A 17,125-nucleotide genomic window follows, 5' to 3' on the forward strand; every position below is an offset into this window, starting at 1 on the left:
TCCTTCACGCATTTAAAAGTAATCGCGAAAAATTAGGGTCTCAAGGGGTCTGGCGTTAACAGTAATAGCCAGACTGCCGAGTGCTGACTGTCCTAGTACCTCCTTCGACCACCAGGTGGCAGGTCGGTCGCCACTCCCTGACCGCCGGCCATCTCTTGCTAACTACGTCCGTTGTAAGGCGGGCGGTGCGTCTGCTGATTGCGAGGTTGGTGCTTCGACCGTTACAACGCACTGTAAAGGCAATGACGGAGCGGTGAGAATACAATTCAATGAAGATTGATGATGCTTAGGACTCGAGGCTCAGTATCTATGCAGGATACTGTTGAATGAATGCAAGGCTGGATGCAATGAACGAATAACGAAGCAGAGATAAGAAGGGTGTACAGTACGGGCAGTCGCCCGGGGCACGGGTCTCCGCCAGCCGTCCGCTGCTGCTTACGAGTGTACTCACTCACCGCTGGCCCGAGGGCAGATCTCTGTGGTGAGTGGCCAATGACTCGTCAAGGATAGAGGGATTGTGATAGAGGGTGATGGGGATGTCTGACAACGGTGACGCCCATTTACTGATAGCATCCATACAAATGAATCGCGCCGATGCTGGTGTGATGATTTCCATAGTGTTCACGAATTCACTATAATATTGACCATTGCAAAGTAACGCTAGTAGAACGTAACATAGTGGAACATAGCATAGTAGACCATAACATAATAGTGGTTCCGATTCAACTCACGTAGCCACGTATACCAGCCCTGGGTTGTGGTGTGCGCTGAGCACCTTTACGGCTGTGTAACATTTGTCTGTTACCATGTCCCCGTTCAGTGGTAATAGACTCGCGTTTATGACTGTTGGGTCGTGCGTCATAGCCAGTGGGTGGATCCGGCCTGCCTCCCGTCTTTGTGTGTCTGTCTGTTTGCCTGTCTGCGGTACCGGAGGCGTGGCTTTCTCTCCCCGTTCGTGACATGGGCGGGGTGGTCGCGGCTGTTTGCAACTAGTCCCGACTCGTTTTCGACAATTGCCGGGTCGTTACTAGAGTGGAAAGTTTCCCAGTCAGGCTGGGCTTTAACATTAGACAGGGTTCTTGATGAATGCTCGGTGCACCCACCGACACTTTCTTAAATGTCTGCAATAGATGAACTGAGTGAAAACAGGTGTGCGATATTGGACTGAAACTCATCTACTGTTTTGATTGGTGTCTTACTGCGGAACTAGCCAGAAATGACCATGAAAGTTCACTCCCATTTCACTCACTCCCTGACGTGTCTCCCTCCCTCTATCTTCACCTATATCACATTGTGTTCTCACCCCCTGACCTCTCTCCCTCTCTCTATGCTTGTACCACAGTATGTGTTTTCCCCTGACCTCTGTGCCTGCTCTGGTCCGAGTATGTGCTCCCCCTGACCCCTTCATTCTCTCCTCAGGTGAAGCAGGGCGCGGAGAATCTGATCAGCATGTACTCGGCCGGCGGCCAGCAGAGTAAGAAGCTGCTGGCCGATGCACATCAGATGCTCGAGGACGCCAAGGCCAAGATCGACTACATCAAGATGCGCATCAACAAACTGAGTCAGAACGTGGCACAGAGCTCCGTCGGCGAGAGCCGGTCCATCGGTAACTATAAGACGAACGGCGGTGGTATCTGCTACAGATTGGGTACCCTGAAACCCTGTAATTAGCTTTAGTATTCTTTGACAGCTGTGACGACTCAGGTATTGATTGGGTCAGATCAGCGTCGAAATTTCGAGCTTTGTTTCGTTTCCATCCCAATGTGGAGTGTACTCTTCTAGCAAAGTGTCCGCCATGCGACTAGTGCCTAGTGGCTATACGCTCTCCCATATCGATCCTCTCCTGAAGCGTATGTAACGGTAATTAAGGTAGCGTTGTGTAAACTGTACTCTCATTGCTCGGTTCGACCCTACCTATCTCTCCCTTTCTGGACACGCGTGGTCCGCAGGGGCTGTTCCTATGGGGCTCGAGTGGAAGAAATAGGACAGGAGCAGCCTCAGTAGAGGCTGTGCGGTCGTCTGTGACTGCCTGTCTCCTCTCTCGCTATCCGAGACTCTGTCCATAGCCTGCCTATTCTCCCGCCCGCCCGTCCAGTCCGGGCCATAGCGCTGGGTTTTCCCAGCTCTCCTGCACCCCTCCCCCTCCCCTCCCCTCCCCTCAGCAGGGAGGGGCAGTGTTGTGGTGCCCGGTTAACATGCACAACACGTGCAGTAACACGTTGAGGGCTGCACGGCTATTGAAGGGCTTCTGATGTACTACCACCGAGAGGCATCAGTAGGTTTGGATGTTTTGCGTATTATTTGTTTGGTTTATTGATAAATTCCTTTATGGTTGCACAACAATGCTCTAAACCGAGTCATATTTTTTATGGTCGGTGTCACGATACTCTGTCGTCAGGCGGATGTTCCTGGCTTTATAAACCTAGCGGGTGACTTGACCTGTCGTTCCTCGTGATTTTATCTACCGTGATTCGTGATCTGTCGCGATTCGTGATCCTGCCTAGGGTACTCCACGATTCTTCCTTTCGCTATCTATGAACCTGTTAGTTACAATCCACGATCCTACAGGGTGTTCCAAAAATGTCCTGGTTTTGATTGCGTGTGACGGTTACATCTGTACTTGCAGCGTCTTGTGATCTCTAGCAGCTCTCGATGTCTATTGGTCAGTAACTGTTACCCCGCTTATATTTCATCCCCCTCCCCCCGTCTCTCATTCGCCCGTCCTGTCGACAAACCTGTGAGGCCCATAGAGTTCTAACGTGAGGCCCAACGGAATATTAATGTCGTGATGCCCGCATTACTGGATATTGGCCGTGAATGGGATGAAGCGGCAGGTGCTGGCTGGTTTAGACAGGCCCGAACAGGTGTGAGCAGATGTAAGGCGATTTAGGACAGCGGTGGTATGAAAAGTATTGATCGGTCCGATCCCCTGTAACTTGAAGTTAATGCAGTAGGTCTCTGTTTCAGTTCATTCATTTTGCCAACATTGTTAGGTAAAATCTGAGACTAGGCTTAGTTCCAGTTCAGTCTAATGGTTATTTAAGTCCATTCCACGGGTCATTCATATAAGCGCTCGTACTTTTTCAGTGATAAAGGGGAGGTATCTGACAAATTATTGTGTATAGACTTGGATTATGCGTACGAGACTCACCAACTGATCCCTATGTGCCCTGACCTGACCTCAGCTAACCTCTGTGACCTTAGCTGAATTCAGCTTACCCCGCTGTATGTAACCTTCAGTCTTCCCCCAGCCTCCGCCGCCGCGGTGGACCGGGCGTACGATACCAGCCAGCTGACCCCTCTGTGACCTGCCATGACCTGACCCCCCAGCCTCGGCGGTGGACCGGGCGTACGAGACCAGTCAGCTGACGCCCCTGGATGTTCGTATCGAGGAGCTGCGCCACCACCTGCGTATTGAGACGGCCGTCATGGACGGAGCCAAGAACGCCATACGCCTGCTGCAGAGTGGCAAAGTCACCGACAAAAAGGCGCTTCAGGAGGTGAGAGAGGGGGAGGAGAGGGAGAGAGAGAGAGAGAGAGAGAGAGAGAGAGAGAGAGAGAGAGAGAGAGAGAGAGAGAGAGAGAGAGAGAGAGAGAGAGAGAGAGAGAGAGAGAGAGGGAGGGTAGGAGGAGGTAGAGAGGTGAGGGGAGAAGAAAAGTCTTACTGTATGTGCCACCTGGTTGCATTGCAGTTGTTTATCATGTGATAATCAAGAAAAAGGTTATGTGCTTCAACTATCAAGCGTACCATTTCTGGTTGTGTTCTCGCGTAGGTACCGGTTGTTTTTCAATAGAAAAACACAATTCTAACGAATAGTGTTTGTCTAATGAAACAACAACCTGCGGTTATGTGGTTGACGCAAAGCGGAAGTGTAAATTGATAACTGGTGTGAAATAAGACCTCAGTTTGTCGTGACATATGGCCACAATTGGCTACATGCCATAAACCGATACATTTCCGTCACATGGACCGATAATACGCTCTGTGACTCCTCAATCACCTCATAATTTGTCATATGGCCCCGCGTGACGGACAAATCTGTCAACATTGTGTCGGGTAATGACAGGCTACCCGGTGGATAACTCCATGTTTGGCGGCTCGTTGGAGTGATTGATGATATACGCGCGCTCCGATGTCGCTGGTTAGTTTGTATACGGTGGGATAGGACTCATGGATTAGTTAGATCGACGTTTGGGTAACGTTTCCTCTGGGTGGATGCATGCACAGGCAAGGAAGCGCTCGTAGGCAGACATTCGAAAATCAAGCTTCAAGTTTTCCACTGAATCAACAACTCCTACTGATTGCACGTTGCAGATGTTGACTGGCATATCAGATGCCTTTCCGAGGCGCTATTTGTAGCACCGTATTGGCAGTTGTTGGGTTCTAGTGGTTACTGATGCAGCTATGGGGTAGATAGTCGCAACTGAATGTTCAGCTCGGTGTCATAAGGTCCGTTTGAAGGGAGAAGCATCCTGCAGATGTGGCGTATTTCGCGACCCGACTGCACCTGATAAGAAAGCGGCGCTCCGCGCGCCATCTGTTGAGCAGATTTATAAGGCTGGAGACTTCCACACGCGGGTAAGTCGCGTGTAAGTGGTTTGCGGGTAAGTTGGCGTTTATCTCGCGTTTAAGTCGGTGGGTAACTTTGCCCGGAGACTTCCATCTGCGGGTAAATAGTTTGTTCGCTAAGTTAGCGAACGAACTTACACGCGAGCCACCCCATGTATTAAGTTCGCGGGTATCTTTTCGGTGGTGCCTTTTTTGGTCCTTAGGTGGTTTTGAAAGTTTTTTTTTGTGCAAATTTTATGTTGAAGTGCTAGACAATAGTGCAATCATCTAGTTCTGGCTTTTTCAGCCAGTTCGGCCTAGCCGTTCGGCTGCTATGATTAGACGAATTTGAGGTCACCTTTTCATAGTATTGAGGCCAGTTTTACCAACAGAAAAATAGCCGCCTGCCGGAATTTTTCGCCTAAAGGCCGCTTCACATACGGATCGAGAGTGGTAAAGCCCTATTCGCTTACGTGCTTGTCGTGTTTACGCTCCCTATGTGAAACGGTCTTTAGACAAAAAATTCCGGCAGGCGGCTATTTTGCTGTTGGTAAAACTAGCCTCTGTACCTGTTGAGTGCCTGTTGAGGGGTTACAAATAACGTATTTCTTCACTGCAAGTGTCCAGATGTTTTCGACAAGTCATACATGAGTAATGAGAGCAATATTTGAGTTGACAGAATTTAAGATGTAGGACTCAAATTTTCAAATACGGAGGCGTTAAGTTCCATCGCACCTATCTCCTTGCCACCAGCTGCTATTTCGCAATCTTCGGGATAGTGAGATGGGATTCTTATCGCCTCCGAAATATGATCGTCGAGCCAGCCGGCCAGTGTCGGGCCCCGGTCGTCGCACTTCGTGTTACGTGTCAGTGGGGCGAGGACCAGCTCAATGGAAGCAATACGAGTGGCTGGTCAACAACCCTGGACAGGAAGAAGAGGAGCAGAAATTTCAGCAGCAGAGACAGGTATTTGTTAGCCGATGTCATGAAGACTGAAGTAAAAGACATCGAAAATAAACGACACGATGGAAGGAGTAATGAAGAACGAAAGCGGTCTTGGAAGAACATTGATAGGTACAGCCTGTAATGCAAGGTCCGAAGAAAAATGGGACGAGAAACAGAGTGACACAGCTCTGGAGAGATATGAAAAGGACGGCCAAAAAGGACCATTCGCGGTTTAAACGGCAGCAAATGGGCACTGGCGGTGGACTGGACTCGGAGCCTGCGCCGTTGGAACGCAGCCACCCCGTGACACGCACAGAGTAAACTGATCACTCGGTGATAATCGTCCTTTGTGTAGCATTGACTTGGACATCGACGACGCCTCACCGGTGAAGTGACGGGGCGGGGTGGGGAGGGGGGGTGACGGAGACGAACCGACGAGGGCAGACGAGTAATCTGAGATACGGCTGTTATAAGATCATGCAGTAGACTGGCGGCCGGCCATACAGAGTGAAATAACACAAGGCGCGTAGCATTATTGATGCTGATTGGCACGGCTTCAAACGCTGTTCTGGTTAGGTTAATGCAACACCACATCCCATTGTTACGGCTGTACTCATTGCATGTGTAAAAACGCTGATTGGGGGCCACCGGTCCCATAAATAACGGAATTACGCACTTGTTCATTGGACCAGCTGATCGCTGCATCCGGATCAGCTGATCGGGAAGCCCTTTAAACTGGCGTGTAAGTCGGCATTTAAATATTTACCCGCGTGTAGCTACCCGCGAGTTATTCGCGGATGGAAGTCTCCGGGTAAAAGTTGGTGGGCAGCTACACGCGTGTAAGGAAGTTAGCCACCAAAATAAACGCGAGTTAACCGCAAACTGGAAGTCTCCAGCCTAAGCGTTACTACGCTCACTCGCCGCTGCATCGAGTCGCTGTTTTCCGAAATCCGTCTCCTTATGGCAACAGCCACTTAACGAATATTCAGACATCACTTTTCTGCCGTCATTTTAAGTACCAATGTGCGGATATCTGAGACGCTTCCTCCTTCGTTTATGGCAGAGCAGCCGTTTTACCAGCTGACCGGACGTGCTAAGGTCGTTTGTCAGCGTCGGATGACCTCTGGTGCGGGCTGTGTATTTACTTTGGCCCCAGCCCGGGGGAGCGTGATTAGACGTCACGTGACGTGACGCACGGTGACGCCAGTGCAGACCGTCACTGTCACGTGTCTAAATAGACCCGGTGTGACGGATAAGGCGGGGTGGATGGCCAAATGGTTCCGAGGTTTGTTTATGGTTCGTGGTCTGATTGGTAAACTGATGTGATGGTTTTACAGGCGGGGGTTTTCAGATGGGCGTGTCGTGCTTTTGTTTTACGTCGATCGATTCCACAGCAGACAAGTTGGCGACTGTTCTGAATGTGTCTTCTCCTTGGCAAATCACTCCGTTTTTTTTTCTGGCGAGTTTTACCACCCTTTCCTCGCCTGTCCCCGACAAGTTGGCACCTCGGGTGGTCGCGGTCATCTCGTTTCATCACATTTCCGGCCGGCGGCCAGGGGGTTAGTTCGTTCTCTCCCCGATAGATGTCAGCACCGTCGGCCTGGCGCCGCGCCTGATTTCTGAGCGGTGCCAGCGGGGCTGACTGGTCCGAGAGAGACACGCCCACTCAGAAACAACAAACGACACCAAGGACAAACGACAGTGGAATGAATGAATGAGGTCAGATTTTGGTGTAGTTACGCCTTCAACAGCAGGCAGAACTCTCAAGAACAGAGGGGAAGCCTGGTCTTCGTCATATTCAGCATCTGAGTTACCAAGCGATCCCGATTTGATGTGACTGATCTCTCGCTGGCAGAGCGCTGAGATGACGAGAGGTCTCCGCCGCCAGCTGGCGTGGGCCCTCAGTTCCGCCCAGCAGACCAGTGTGACTGTGTGAGCAGTACCGGCCGGTCGACGGCAGAGCCATGGCTGAGCGGAGCGGAGGAAAGAGTGACAGAACGAGAGACAGAGTGGTGAACAAGTGTGACGAGAGGAGTCGGGGAGAGTGGCAGAGAAGGGACAGAGGACAGTGTCCTGAGGCGTGTTGCGGACAGTGTCACAGACCTTGTCCGGATCCAGGTCCAGATCCTGGCCGGTGTCCGGATCCGTGTCCGCACGGACAGTATCATGAGCAGCTATCTGCTACAGGACCCATGTCTCTGAGTGTGTCTCTCCACACCCCAGCCATTACGGGAAGCCTGAGCTTCTCGTGTGTCTCTAATGTCTCCAATGCCGCTCCAGGCAAATCCTGTGAAGTGGCTGGCTCATCTACTCGTGAGACTGGAACCCAGACGGAACGGCGAGGAACTAGAGAAGGGTCCGGTCTGGTGCGAGTGGTAGTCAGTTTGGAAGAAGACGGAAAACAGCGGCGTCGCCTGGGGACAGAGACGGACAGAAAGACGGGTGAAGAGACAGCTGAAGAGACAGCTGAAGACACTGAAGGAGATAGGGCGACAAGTAACCAAACCCCGCGCTCCGTCCGGCGCCGGCAGCGGTCGACAGCAATCACTCCGGACCGCACTCCCCCGTCCTCCCGGCCCCCGCGGCGAACCGTCACCTCTCCGGACCTGTGCTCGCTGGACTGGGGCTCGGCCGGGCGCCGCTCCTACGGCTGGCAGTGGCGCGGCGGATCAGCTTCGCCGTCTGTTGGAGAAGACTGGGGCACTCCGCTGGGCGTGTGTGAGGACTGTGGTAGACGGAGACCGGCTCGTGGGTATCGTGGATCTAGTGAGGGTGGTAGTGGTGATAGAGCTGGTGAGAGAGCTGGTGACAGAGTTGGTGACGGTGGTGCCCTGGACACTGTGTGGGCGGCACTGGTGACAGCTCTCGGCTCGTTGTCCCACGGCCGCCCCCGCCCCCGCCCCCGCTCACAGCGTCATTACTCGGGTTGTAGCGGCAGGTCTGGCGACTGTGGTCACAAGTCAGGCGGTTTAAGCGACAGGTCCGGCCACTGCAGTGACGGGTGTTCATCAGTGACAATGCTACACCGACCGACGAGCGATCACCGTTTGTATGAGAGACGGGACAGCCGTTCTGTCCCAGCGCAGAGAGAAGAGGAAACACAGTGTGATGATGGAAGCGCAGGGTGTACTGGAAGTGATTGTGGTTTGGTGTTCTCTGCACCTACAGCTGAGGCGCCAGAGGCGACGCTCGAAGATCAGCCAGCTGCCTGTTTACCTCCCGGTACCTTGTCTGTACCATCAGAGGGAGCCCTAGTGGCCGACCGGGGCCGGGTGGCCCGTGACAGAGGTCAGGGGACGGAGGGAGAGCGACTCAGCGCGTCCCGCTCCCCCCGGAGGGGACGGAGGAGGGGTCGCGGGGGTCTGATAGCCGAGAGGTGCTGTACGCCTGGACAGATGGAGCACGGGGTGGATTCTGACCTTGCAGAGGGTCAGCTTCTACACAGGATGACCTCTGACCTAAGGGAGGGTCAACAGAGGTCAATGCAGAGGACGGCACCTGACCTCAGAGAACAGCAGAGGTCACTACAGAGGGCGGCTTCTGACCTGAAGGAAGACCAACAAAGGTCACTGCGCAGGACAACTTCTGATCTCAGAGAGGGACAACTGAGATCACTGGGAAGGACGACTTCTGACCTCAGGACAGGTCGTCAGAGGTCAGTGGCGAAACCGACATCTGACATCAAAGAGGGCAAACAGAAGCCTCTACACAGGACGACCTCTGACCTCAGGCTACCACCGACACCCCAGTCGGGAGGTCAGAAGCCTCTGCGGAGGACGACCTCCAACCTCTGCCGGTCTCTGGAGGCGTGCTACCATGAAGAGAGGATCCCTCGAAACCGCACCCCTGCCAGATCCCTGCCGATGCGCCGTGGCGCGGACAGGGCTCTATACAGGACGTCATCTGACCTCCGCTCGGTGTCTGTGTTGTGTGAGGGTGGTGATGGATTTTGGGTGCCCGTGAAGGACTCCCCTGTGTCTCCGTCTGGGGGTAGTTTGGTCCGGGAGACCGTGCGGTCCTCGACGGGACCACGGACCGTGAGACCGGGACCGCGAGGATCACAGGGATCGGTGGGACCGACAGACCGGAGGGTCAGAAAGCGAAACTGATTGTGAAGTGACCACTACGTAGTGTTCCTTGTGCGACTGCCGTTCTGGCCAAAAACCTGCTGAGTTTACCACGGGCTAGTGGTAGCTCACCGTAGGTCTATGCGGAACTTCCATCTGTCGATCAGAGCTCTACACTGAAAGTTTGCAGGAGCTTAACACTGCCAGGTTCCTACCTTTGAATCTGAAAGGTAGAAATTTTCTAGAAATAGAAAAGGCAGCTCTCATGCTGTTTTGGGATTTCGCACGCTGGTGGTAGGTAACAAATTGTGCGGGGCATGTAATGAATTGTGTTGGCACTCCTGTGCTGTTCTAAAGCATAGGCGCTACCCATGGTCGTTGGATGGTTTGTATTTGCTGCTCAAAATATATCCTGCACTGTAGGGTTTTAAGTCTTCATTGATGACCATGACTTCAAGATCCTTCCTTGCTGCGTTGTTAGCCCTCACCCTGACCTTTGACCGGTTATCACCTGTTTATTATAACCACCCACCCCGCCAGAGTGTGAGTCACCCCCTGGCTGTCACCGCCCCCCCCCCCCAGACACCTGAGCCGGGGGGGGGGGGGGGTCACAGCTGGCGCGGGGACCTACCACTCAGTTCGGAGCCATGTCATGGTGTGTGCTGATGACACCGCCTTCTGTAGGTGGAGCCTACTGACGCCTCTAGAATGGAGCAATGGATGGGCGACTTGTCATGTCTTCTTATATAATATAATGAGAGGCATGCGATCCAGTTGTGTGCTTGCATGTACCGAACATGTTTCGACATCACTGAAAGTACAAATGGTTCTGCGGATACGGTGATTGTATCTAGAGAGAAACACATTTCCTGTTTAATCCCACTGACACAATCACTATTTTCATATCACATGGTGTTGTGAATTACGGATTGATTAGCCATACTGATTTTCGTCCTCGTTATCGTTCTCTGATCTCTAAGCTCGGTAAAGTCGCTCTATTCGTTTCGTTGGTGTCGGGCTCAGTTCCGCCGTTCTTTTCCGTTCTCTCGTTCCTATGCCGTCTGCAGTCGTGGGCGGCGTCGCCGTCCCCACAGGTGTTGTGCCCACACCGGCTGTCCCGGCAGCAGCCGCGGGGCCGGAGCACTCGATATCGATCGTGTACCGTCGACACGTGCGCTCTACCGCCGGCCGAGCGGTGGTCGGTGGTCGGGGCTGAGAGGCGGGCAGTGTGCGCCCGGTGGGAGAGTCTGTGGACGCGGGGATAGTCTGTGGACTCTGTGGGAGTCTTTGGACGCTGTGGATAGTGTGTGGACTTAATGTGATAGTCTGAGGACTTGGTGATAGTCTGAGGACTCGGTGTGATAGTGTGTGGACGTGGGAATAGTCTGTGGAAGACTGGCTGGTGTCTAAGCCGCTCGTCAGCTGAAGGAGAGAGACAGCAGGAAGTGGAGAGTGACTTTGTCCGGGACTCTGACGAGTGTCTGTGGTTAAAACTGACTGCGCAGAGGGAGACGAGAGTGGTGAATAGCGATAAACGTTGTTCCGAGTCAACCTACCTTGTGTCCCCGACAGATGAGGAGACGGGATTACAACAGACCGGCTACCAGTGCAGTTTGTTGTCTTCTTTGCCCTAGGGGCTGTCCCCGGTTTCATCAGGTCTGCAGTAGCGCCGACTGGTGGCTGATAGAAGAAACAAACCGAGGCAACAAACAAAACCAAAAGAAACAAACTAACGCTGCGTGACGATACAATTGGAGTGGCGCATCAGAACAGTTGTAGCGCACGAACTATGGTGAACAGTGGTACCTACAGTGAAAAGGAAAACGGTGTCTTGTTCTGAAGCCTGTGATTGATCCCCAGTACAGGAGTCGACAAGACGTGTTGGCAAAGAGCCTGTGAAGCATCATACTTGTGTGTGGACGGATAGCGCGTGACTGTTACGCTGGTGCTGGTGAGGGCACTCAGTGACCGTGAGTCGCCGACAGCGCGCTGTTTACGAGCTGTCACCTGACTGTCAGCTGTCAGCTCCAGACTGTCAGCTGTGACACTATCGAGTGACACTGACACCGGGTGTACCGCTGACACAGCTGAGTGTTTGTGAGGGCGCTGATGACCTCTGCGGTCAGTGTGTCCTGAAAAAAGAACCTGAACATCGTCATTGGTGTCTGTGAGCTGTGGTTTCATCTGTCTCAGAAAGACAGACCCTGTGTCAGAGGCTGGAGAACGGACCTCTGGTCTCAGGTGAATCAGAGTCGGTGGCTTAGTGAGACTCTGGTGAACTCTGCAGGTGCCAGAGGTGTCCAGGACAGGCCTTGTGTCGAAGACGCTGCTGAACTTCGATGTCAGAGATAGTGTCAGGCCTGGTATCAGAAACTCTGGTGACCCCCAGTGACCTGACCCGCCCCAGGTCACCGCTATGTCTGACGCCTACGGCCGCTACGTGGTGAAGGCGCGCGGATTCTGGCGCGGTCTCGTCGATCGTGTGCGCCAGAAACGGCGCGTGGGCCCGGCCGAGGACGGTCGCCACCGCGCCCGGTTCAAACACTCGGCCTGGAAGTCCAAGTCGCTGTTCAATGTCTCGGCGGCTGGCGGTGGGAAGACGGCGGGACGGCGGCTCCGCGCGGCCGGAAAAGCTCGTAGTGAGGCGTCCATACTGGCGGCTACGTCTGAGTTGTCTGTGGCTGGAGCGACGGAGACTGAGCCCAACCCATCAGCGGAGGGTGGTGCGACTTCTAAGCGTCCCCCAGACCCTCTTCTACCGACCCGTCGACTCCGTCCGTCATCTCACGACCTACCCGATCTGGTGCCGCGACTGTCAGCGCTACACGCTCAGGCCGTGTATTCCGACAGTGACGAGAGTGGGGCGAGCTCCAACAGCGCTGCGACGGTCATCTACAAACCCCGGACTGTGCGGAGGACGGGCGGGGGAGTGGCGGGTGGGGGTGGGGGGACAGCTCAGGGGACAGAGGGGCCGGAGAGGGGTCGGGATGGGAGTGCTGAGACGCTGGACGGTACAGGAGACGAACATGTGGTAGTGAGCCCGGGTGAAGAACAATTAGTGGAGGAGAAGACAGCAGATTCAGAGAGGACTTCTGTGACGGAGGAGCATAGCGCGGGTTCTGAGGGTTCAGATGTGCGCTCCTCTGTGAAGCCCGGGTCAGCGGTTGACAAGGACCGCTCCAAACTGGAGGTGCCCGCGCCGCCGACACTGCGTCTGTCACCTAACTCGGAGCGGGCCACTCGACTGGTCGCCCTCAAACAGGCGGTGCTGGCACTGCGCTCCGTGGCTCAGCAGCACGCGCTGAGAAAGGCCAGCTCCAGCTCCACCGAGAGCTCATCCAGCTCCGCCTCTGGCTCATCCAGCTCCTCTGGCTCCTCTGGCTCGTCTAGCTCATCAGGTCCTGGCTCATCCGAGTCTGAATTCTACTCGGAGTCTGAGCTCCTAACAGACAGCGGGGACGAATGGCCCATGGAGGATGAACCTCCCCCGCGCCGGTCGCGCTCCGTCGAGGAGCTACTCGAGCTGGGGCGGCGCCGGCGCGTGCTCAAACACCTCTTCTTCCAGCGCTCTATATCACTAATGGAGACGGCACGCTGCGTGGGGCCGGGTCAGGGGGCGGGGAGCGGTGGCGAGGGGGAGGAGAGACACTACCGGCCCGGCCAGGCGAGCCGCGTGGCCGCGCTGAAGGCCATACTGCTCAGGAGGTCGTCCAGAGACGATCAGGTAGGGAGGGGGTGAGGGGTGTCTGCAGAGATGTGAGGTGTCGCTGGGTGATCAGATTTATTTTGGGGGGATCCGGGTGATGAGATGATAAGAATGATAAGATCGCTATGCTACCCACTATGCTACATGCCACTGAGCGCATCTACATCCTGCCCTCACCTATTGACACACGTCCTCAACCATTCAGCGTGCTTAAATGTACCGTATGGAACCGCTCCCTAGTTCAGCTACATTGAGTCGGATACAGTCTCCCTCTTACATCTGAGCCCCTCCCCGTGACAGCGTTACTGTCTCCTCTCGCGCTGTAACACCTTCACTGTGTCACTATGAGTTGTGACGCGCCCCTGACGTTCGTCACGTCCTTCCCCAGGCGCAGCAGAGTCTGCAGGAGTCCAGCAGGAAGCTGGACCTGCTCCGCCTCTCGCTGGACCGACGGCGGAAGGAGCTGCCACCTGGTGAGAGAAACGGGAAACACGAGAGCTAGGGTCCGCGGGAGATGACTTGACAACATTTTATGATAGTATTGGGGGAATGGGATCGATTTTAATAGTAGGCGTGGCATTGAGGCGTAATGGGTCTATGATGTTGAAGCAAATGCGTCATGGGACAACTTATGAGTTAGTTGCTTTGATTGATTTCAGCTCTCGTGCTTGAAACATTTATCAATATTTTCCATTACGCTGTTCGAGAATCTTCTTTGCATGGTCACTAGAAACGTTCTTTACACCATTGCAATTTATTCAACCTCTCGCCCAGTGCTCTACAATGACGTCTGCGAGCTTCGCACTATTGTGAAACTGTGCGACTGCCCTCAGTTTCACAACAGTGCGTCACACAGCCGTCAGCCTGCCGTGTTTTCGTCCCTGATCCGTCCCTGATCCGTCCCGCACCCCAGAGTACTGAGTGTGACTCTGTGTGTGTGTGTGTGTCGGACCAGTTGTCAGGTGGGCGTCTTTGTGCCCCCTGTGATGACAGACCGTCCCTGACTGCCGACCGGTCCTTTATAGCAGCGACCACCTGTGCGGTTTTTACCTGACCGGCACTGAAGAGGGTATATGGTGGAGGAAAACTGTAGAATAGACGAAAAATGGTGGATGTTGAAAGGCGTTCACCTGTGGCAGAAAATGAATCGTACTTTTCTGAAACGCGTAGTTTTCAGTCTGGCTGCTGCTCAATTCAGCCAGTTGCCCAGAGGCACCATCTGATGTCATTATTTGCTGCTTCGTCATCGTTGGATTGAAAGGCTGGCGTCTAACTCTCCCCTGCCATTTCGTGGAAATGTGTGTACCTTTTCTTCTTGCTTGTTACAGTTTTCGTGACTCGTTTCTATCGTCACCTCTGCCGATTACAGTAGCATAAGTTATCGTTCTGAATTCGTGACGAAGTCAACTTCAGTGTCATTTTCAGCATCTTGCATCCGCCCTTTTCTACAAGTTCACCATCACTCCCCCCCCCCCTGCCCTCCATCAGGCTCACTGAAGGCTGACGAGCTGAAGGAGGACCTGGACCAGGTGCAGTCGCCCTCCACCAACTCTGCCAGTCTGGAGAACTTCCGGCGCAGTGTGGAGCCGCGCGACACGCCCCCGGCGGCCCCCTGTCCGGGCGCACTACGCTACCGACCGAGCACTAATGTGGTCAAAACCGCCGCCGTCACCGGAAAACTGGAAGTCCGGTAAGAGAGAGGGAGGGAGGGGAGAGGGGATGGGGTGTTTGTGTATGCGTGTGTATTTGTTGATGCAATTTCCTTAAAACGTGACTTCCATGACTTTTGTGACGGCTTAGATAGGTACAGGGACCCGCAGTTGCTACTGTACACATATATTACCAATTTAGAATTGCGCTATTATTTGCTAAGTGGTGGGCATTGGAGAAAGGAAATGTAGCGCAAAGTATGGAGGAATAACACATGTTTGCTCCTAGGACGTATGTTTTGTATAATTCCTCTTACCGCAACAGATATTCTTCCAAAACTACAATCGTGCTATTTTTCCGCGCCGGTTGCCTCCCCAGAGCCCGTCCTTGGTATCGCCTATAGCTTCCGTTCCCGCTACGTGAATGAAAGTCACGTGACTACTACAGGTTTGCGCTCAGTACTAACACACCTAGCCCGAGGGCCGGTCCGTAGCGGGGAGGGGTAGAACGCCTGAGCTCCAGCGCAGTGGAGGTGGTGGTGGCCCGTATCATAAAGAGGCAACCATAAGCAGAACTACAATTGTCGCAGTATAAGATTATGATCAAGTTTTCTTTAAATGTATTGATTGACAAGAAAGTGCAATGCTTATCTGATATAATAAAACGGTGTCCAAGGCCTTGGAAGAACTATAAAACATATTCAGCAACGTATAAATTTCTGATACAGGCCATGACCTTTCACGTTGCCTCCGGGGAGGACCGCTCATGAAGCCACATACCGAACGAATCGAGGCCTCGCAGCGCGGCGGCAGAGGAGGTGGATAAACCATCGCCAGATCTTTCGGTTACTTATGTTTCCAGAAGAAGGGAGGTGGAGGGTGAGGGCTGTTTTCAACCCACTCACTAATCCTTTCTTTAGTAACTTATAGCTTACCTAAAAAATGCAACACAATGGTGGCCGTCACGAGATGTAGCGAAGAGTGCCTCAGCCACACTGGTTTTGAGTAAACTTTAAGTATTGGAATTCAGGCCAGTGAACCTGAAGCATTATTTCATTTTTGTCGTGCATAAGCTGGGATGACGTGGTCCAAGTTAATTGCGAAGAAACGGTTTTAGTTTCAGAACATTTATGAGGCTAGTCGCGCCAAATAGTATACGTTTGTTGCAAAATGTCAAATAGAATGATGACGTGCTATCCAGATGATGGAATTTATTTGACACAAGAAGTCAAAAAGTGGCATCGTTAGTCATCCTGCATACCTATAAATCGATTCGTCAACTTGGTTCGAGCTCAATAGTTATTTTCGCGGATGATCGGTTTCGTTTTCTTTCTTTTTTTTTTGGGGGGGGGGGGCAGTTTATGAGCCAGTAACCACCCTCCCCAGTCCCCCAAACAACAATTGATGACAAATACTGTGATGGCCTAAAAAATGCCCTCAATTGTGTTACGTAGGGGAGAATGAGGTAAGTTGAGCCGCTTTTTGCTTTTCGTAAGCTACAGGCTAACTTACTGATCATTTTTCTGCGTATACGGGTTGGACGGACAGAGTGGTCATTTGCGCATGTAATGGTGGCCAGAAATGTTTCATACCGCTTATTTTTGTACTGAAAGGCTACGCCAAAAATCATCTTGCGACTTGCACGTTGCTCATCTTACCCCATGGGCGGGGTAAGTTGAGACACATCGTGGGGAAAGTTGAGCATGGTTAGAAAAAGCGAACCTCTTCTTTTCCCGGGCGCGGCGAAGAGTGGGCTCTTTTATTTACTCCATGGCATACATACTTATGGCAAAGTTTTTTTCCTCCATCAAAAAGTGACTGTTTAAAGCCTTCCGATAACTCGTCAAGTTTTCTATCACGGAAGAAATCATTTTATCCTTCAGATAATCTGCAAATCACTTACAACTTGTGTAATCAACAAAGAAAAACAATTTCCTACCATTTTTATTCAGCAGAACAAGCGCAGCTCAGTTTGGTTTTCGACAGCAGAGACAACAATGGCTTATCCGGCTCATCTTCCCCCAGGTGAAAATGGCTCATCTTGCCCCATCCGTGGCCATTTTCGATTAATGACACCCGCTAAGGAAAATAACCATGCACCGCAGATAACAACCATCTCATTTTAAAGGCAAAACATGTCTTAGGGGCGATACCACATGTTACCGGGTGCTGAGCGTGAGAACGTTGCCGTCTCACATGAAAGACTGCA

The 17,125-nt window shown here is 52.8% G+C and overlaps 1 protein-coding gene across 7 annotated transcripts in view; it reads left to right on the plus strand.

The window, feature by feature from the left end:
• Window positions 1-17,125, plus strand: part of LOC122393556 (serine/threonine-protein kinase N-like) — a 130,646-nt gene that overhangs the window by 52,642 nt on the left and 60,879 nt on the right. For all 7 annotated transcript variants that reach the window (XM_043389731.1, XM_043389733.1, XM_043389732.1 and 4 more), the window contains 4 exons: window positions 1,420-1,606; window positions 3,331-3,500; window positions 13,656-13,740; window positions 14,756-14,957. In XM_043389731.1, coding sequence (XP_043245666.1) covers window positions 1,420-1,606; window positions 3,331-3,500; window positions 13,656-13,740; window positions 14,756-14,957 — 644 coding nt within the window. The remainder of the gene's footprint in view (window positions 1-1,419; window positions 1,607-3,330; window positions 3,501-13,655; window positions 13,741-14,755; window positions 14,958-17,125) is intronic.

Source organism: Amphibalanus amphitrite, unplaced genomic scaffold (genome assembly GCF_019059575.1).
Source record: "Amphibalanus amphitrite isolate SeventyFive unplaced genomic scaffold, NRLGWU_Aamphi_draft 000542F_arrow, whole genome shotgun sequence".
In the NCBI taxonomy this organism is placed as follows: domain Eukaryota; kingdom Metazoa; phylum Arthropoda; class Thecostraca; order Balanomorpha; family Balanidae; genus Amphibalanus; species Amphibalanus amphitrite.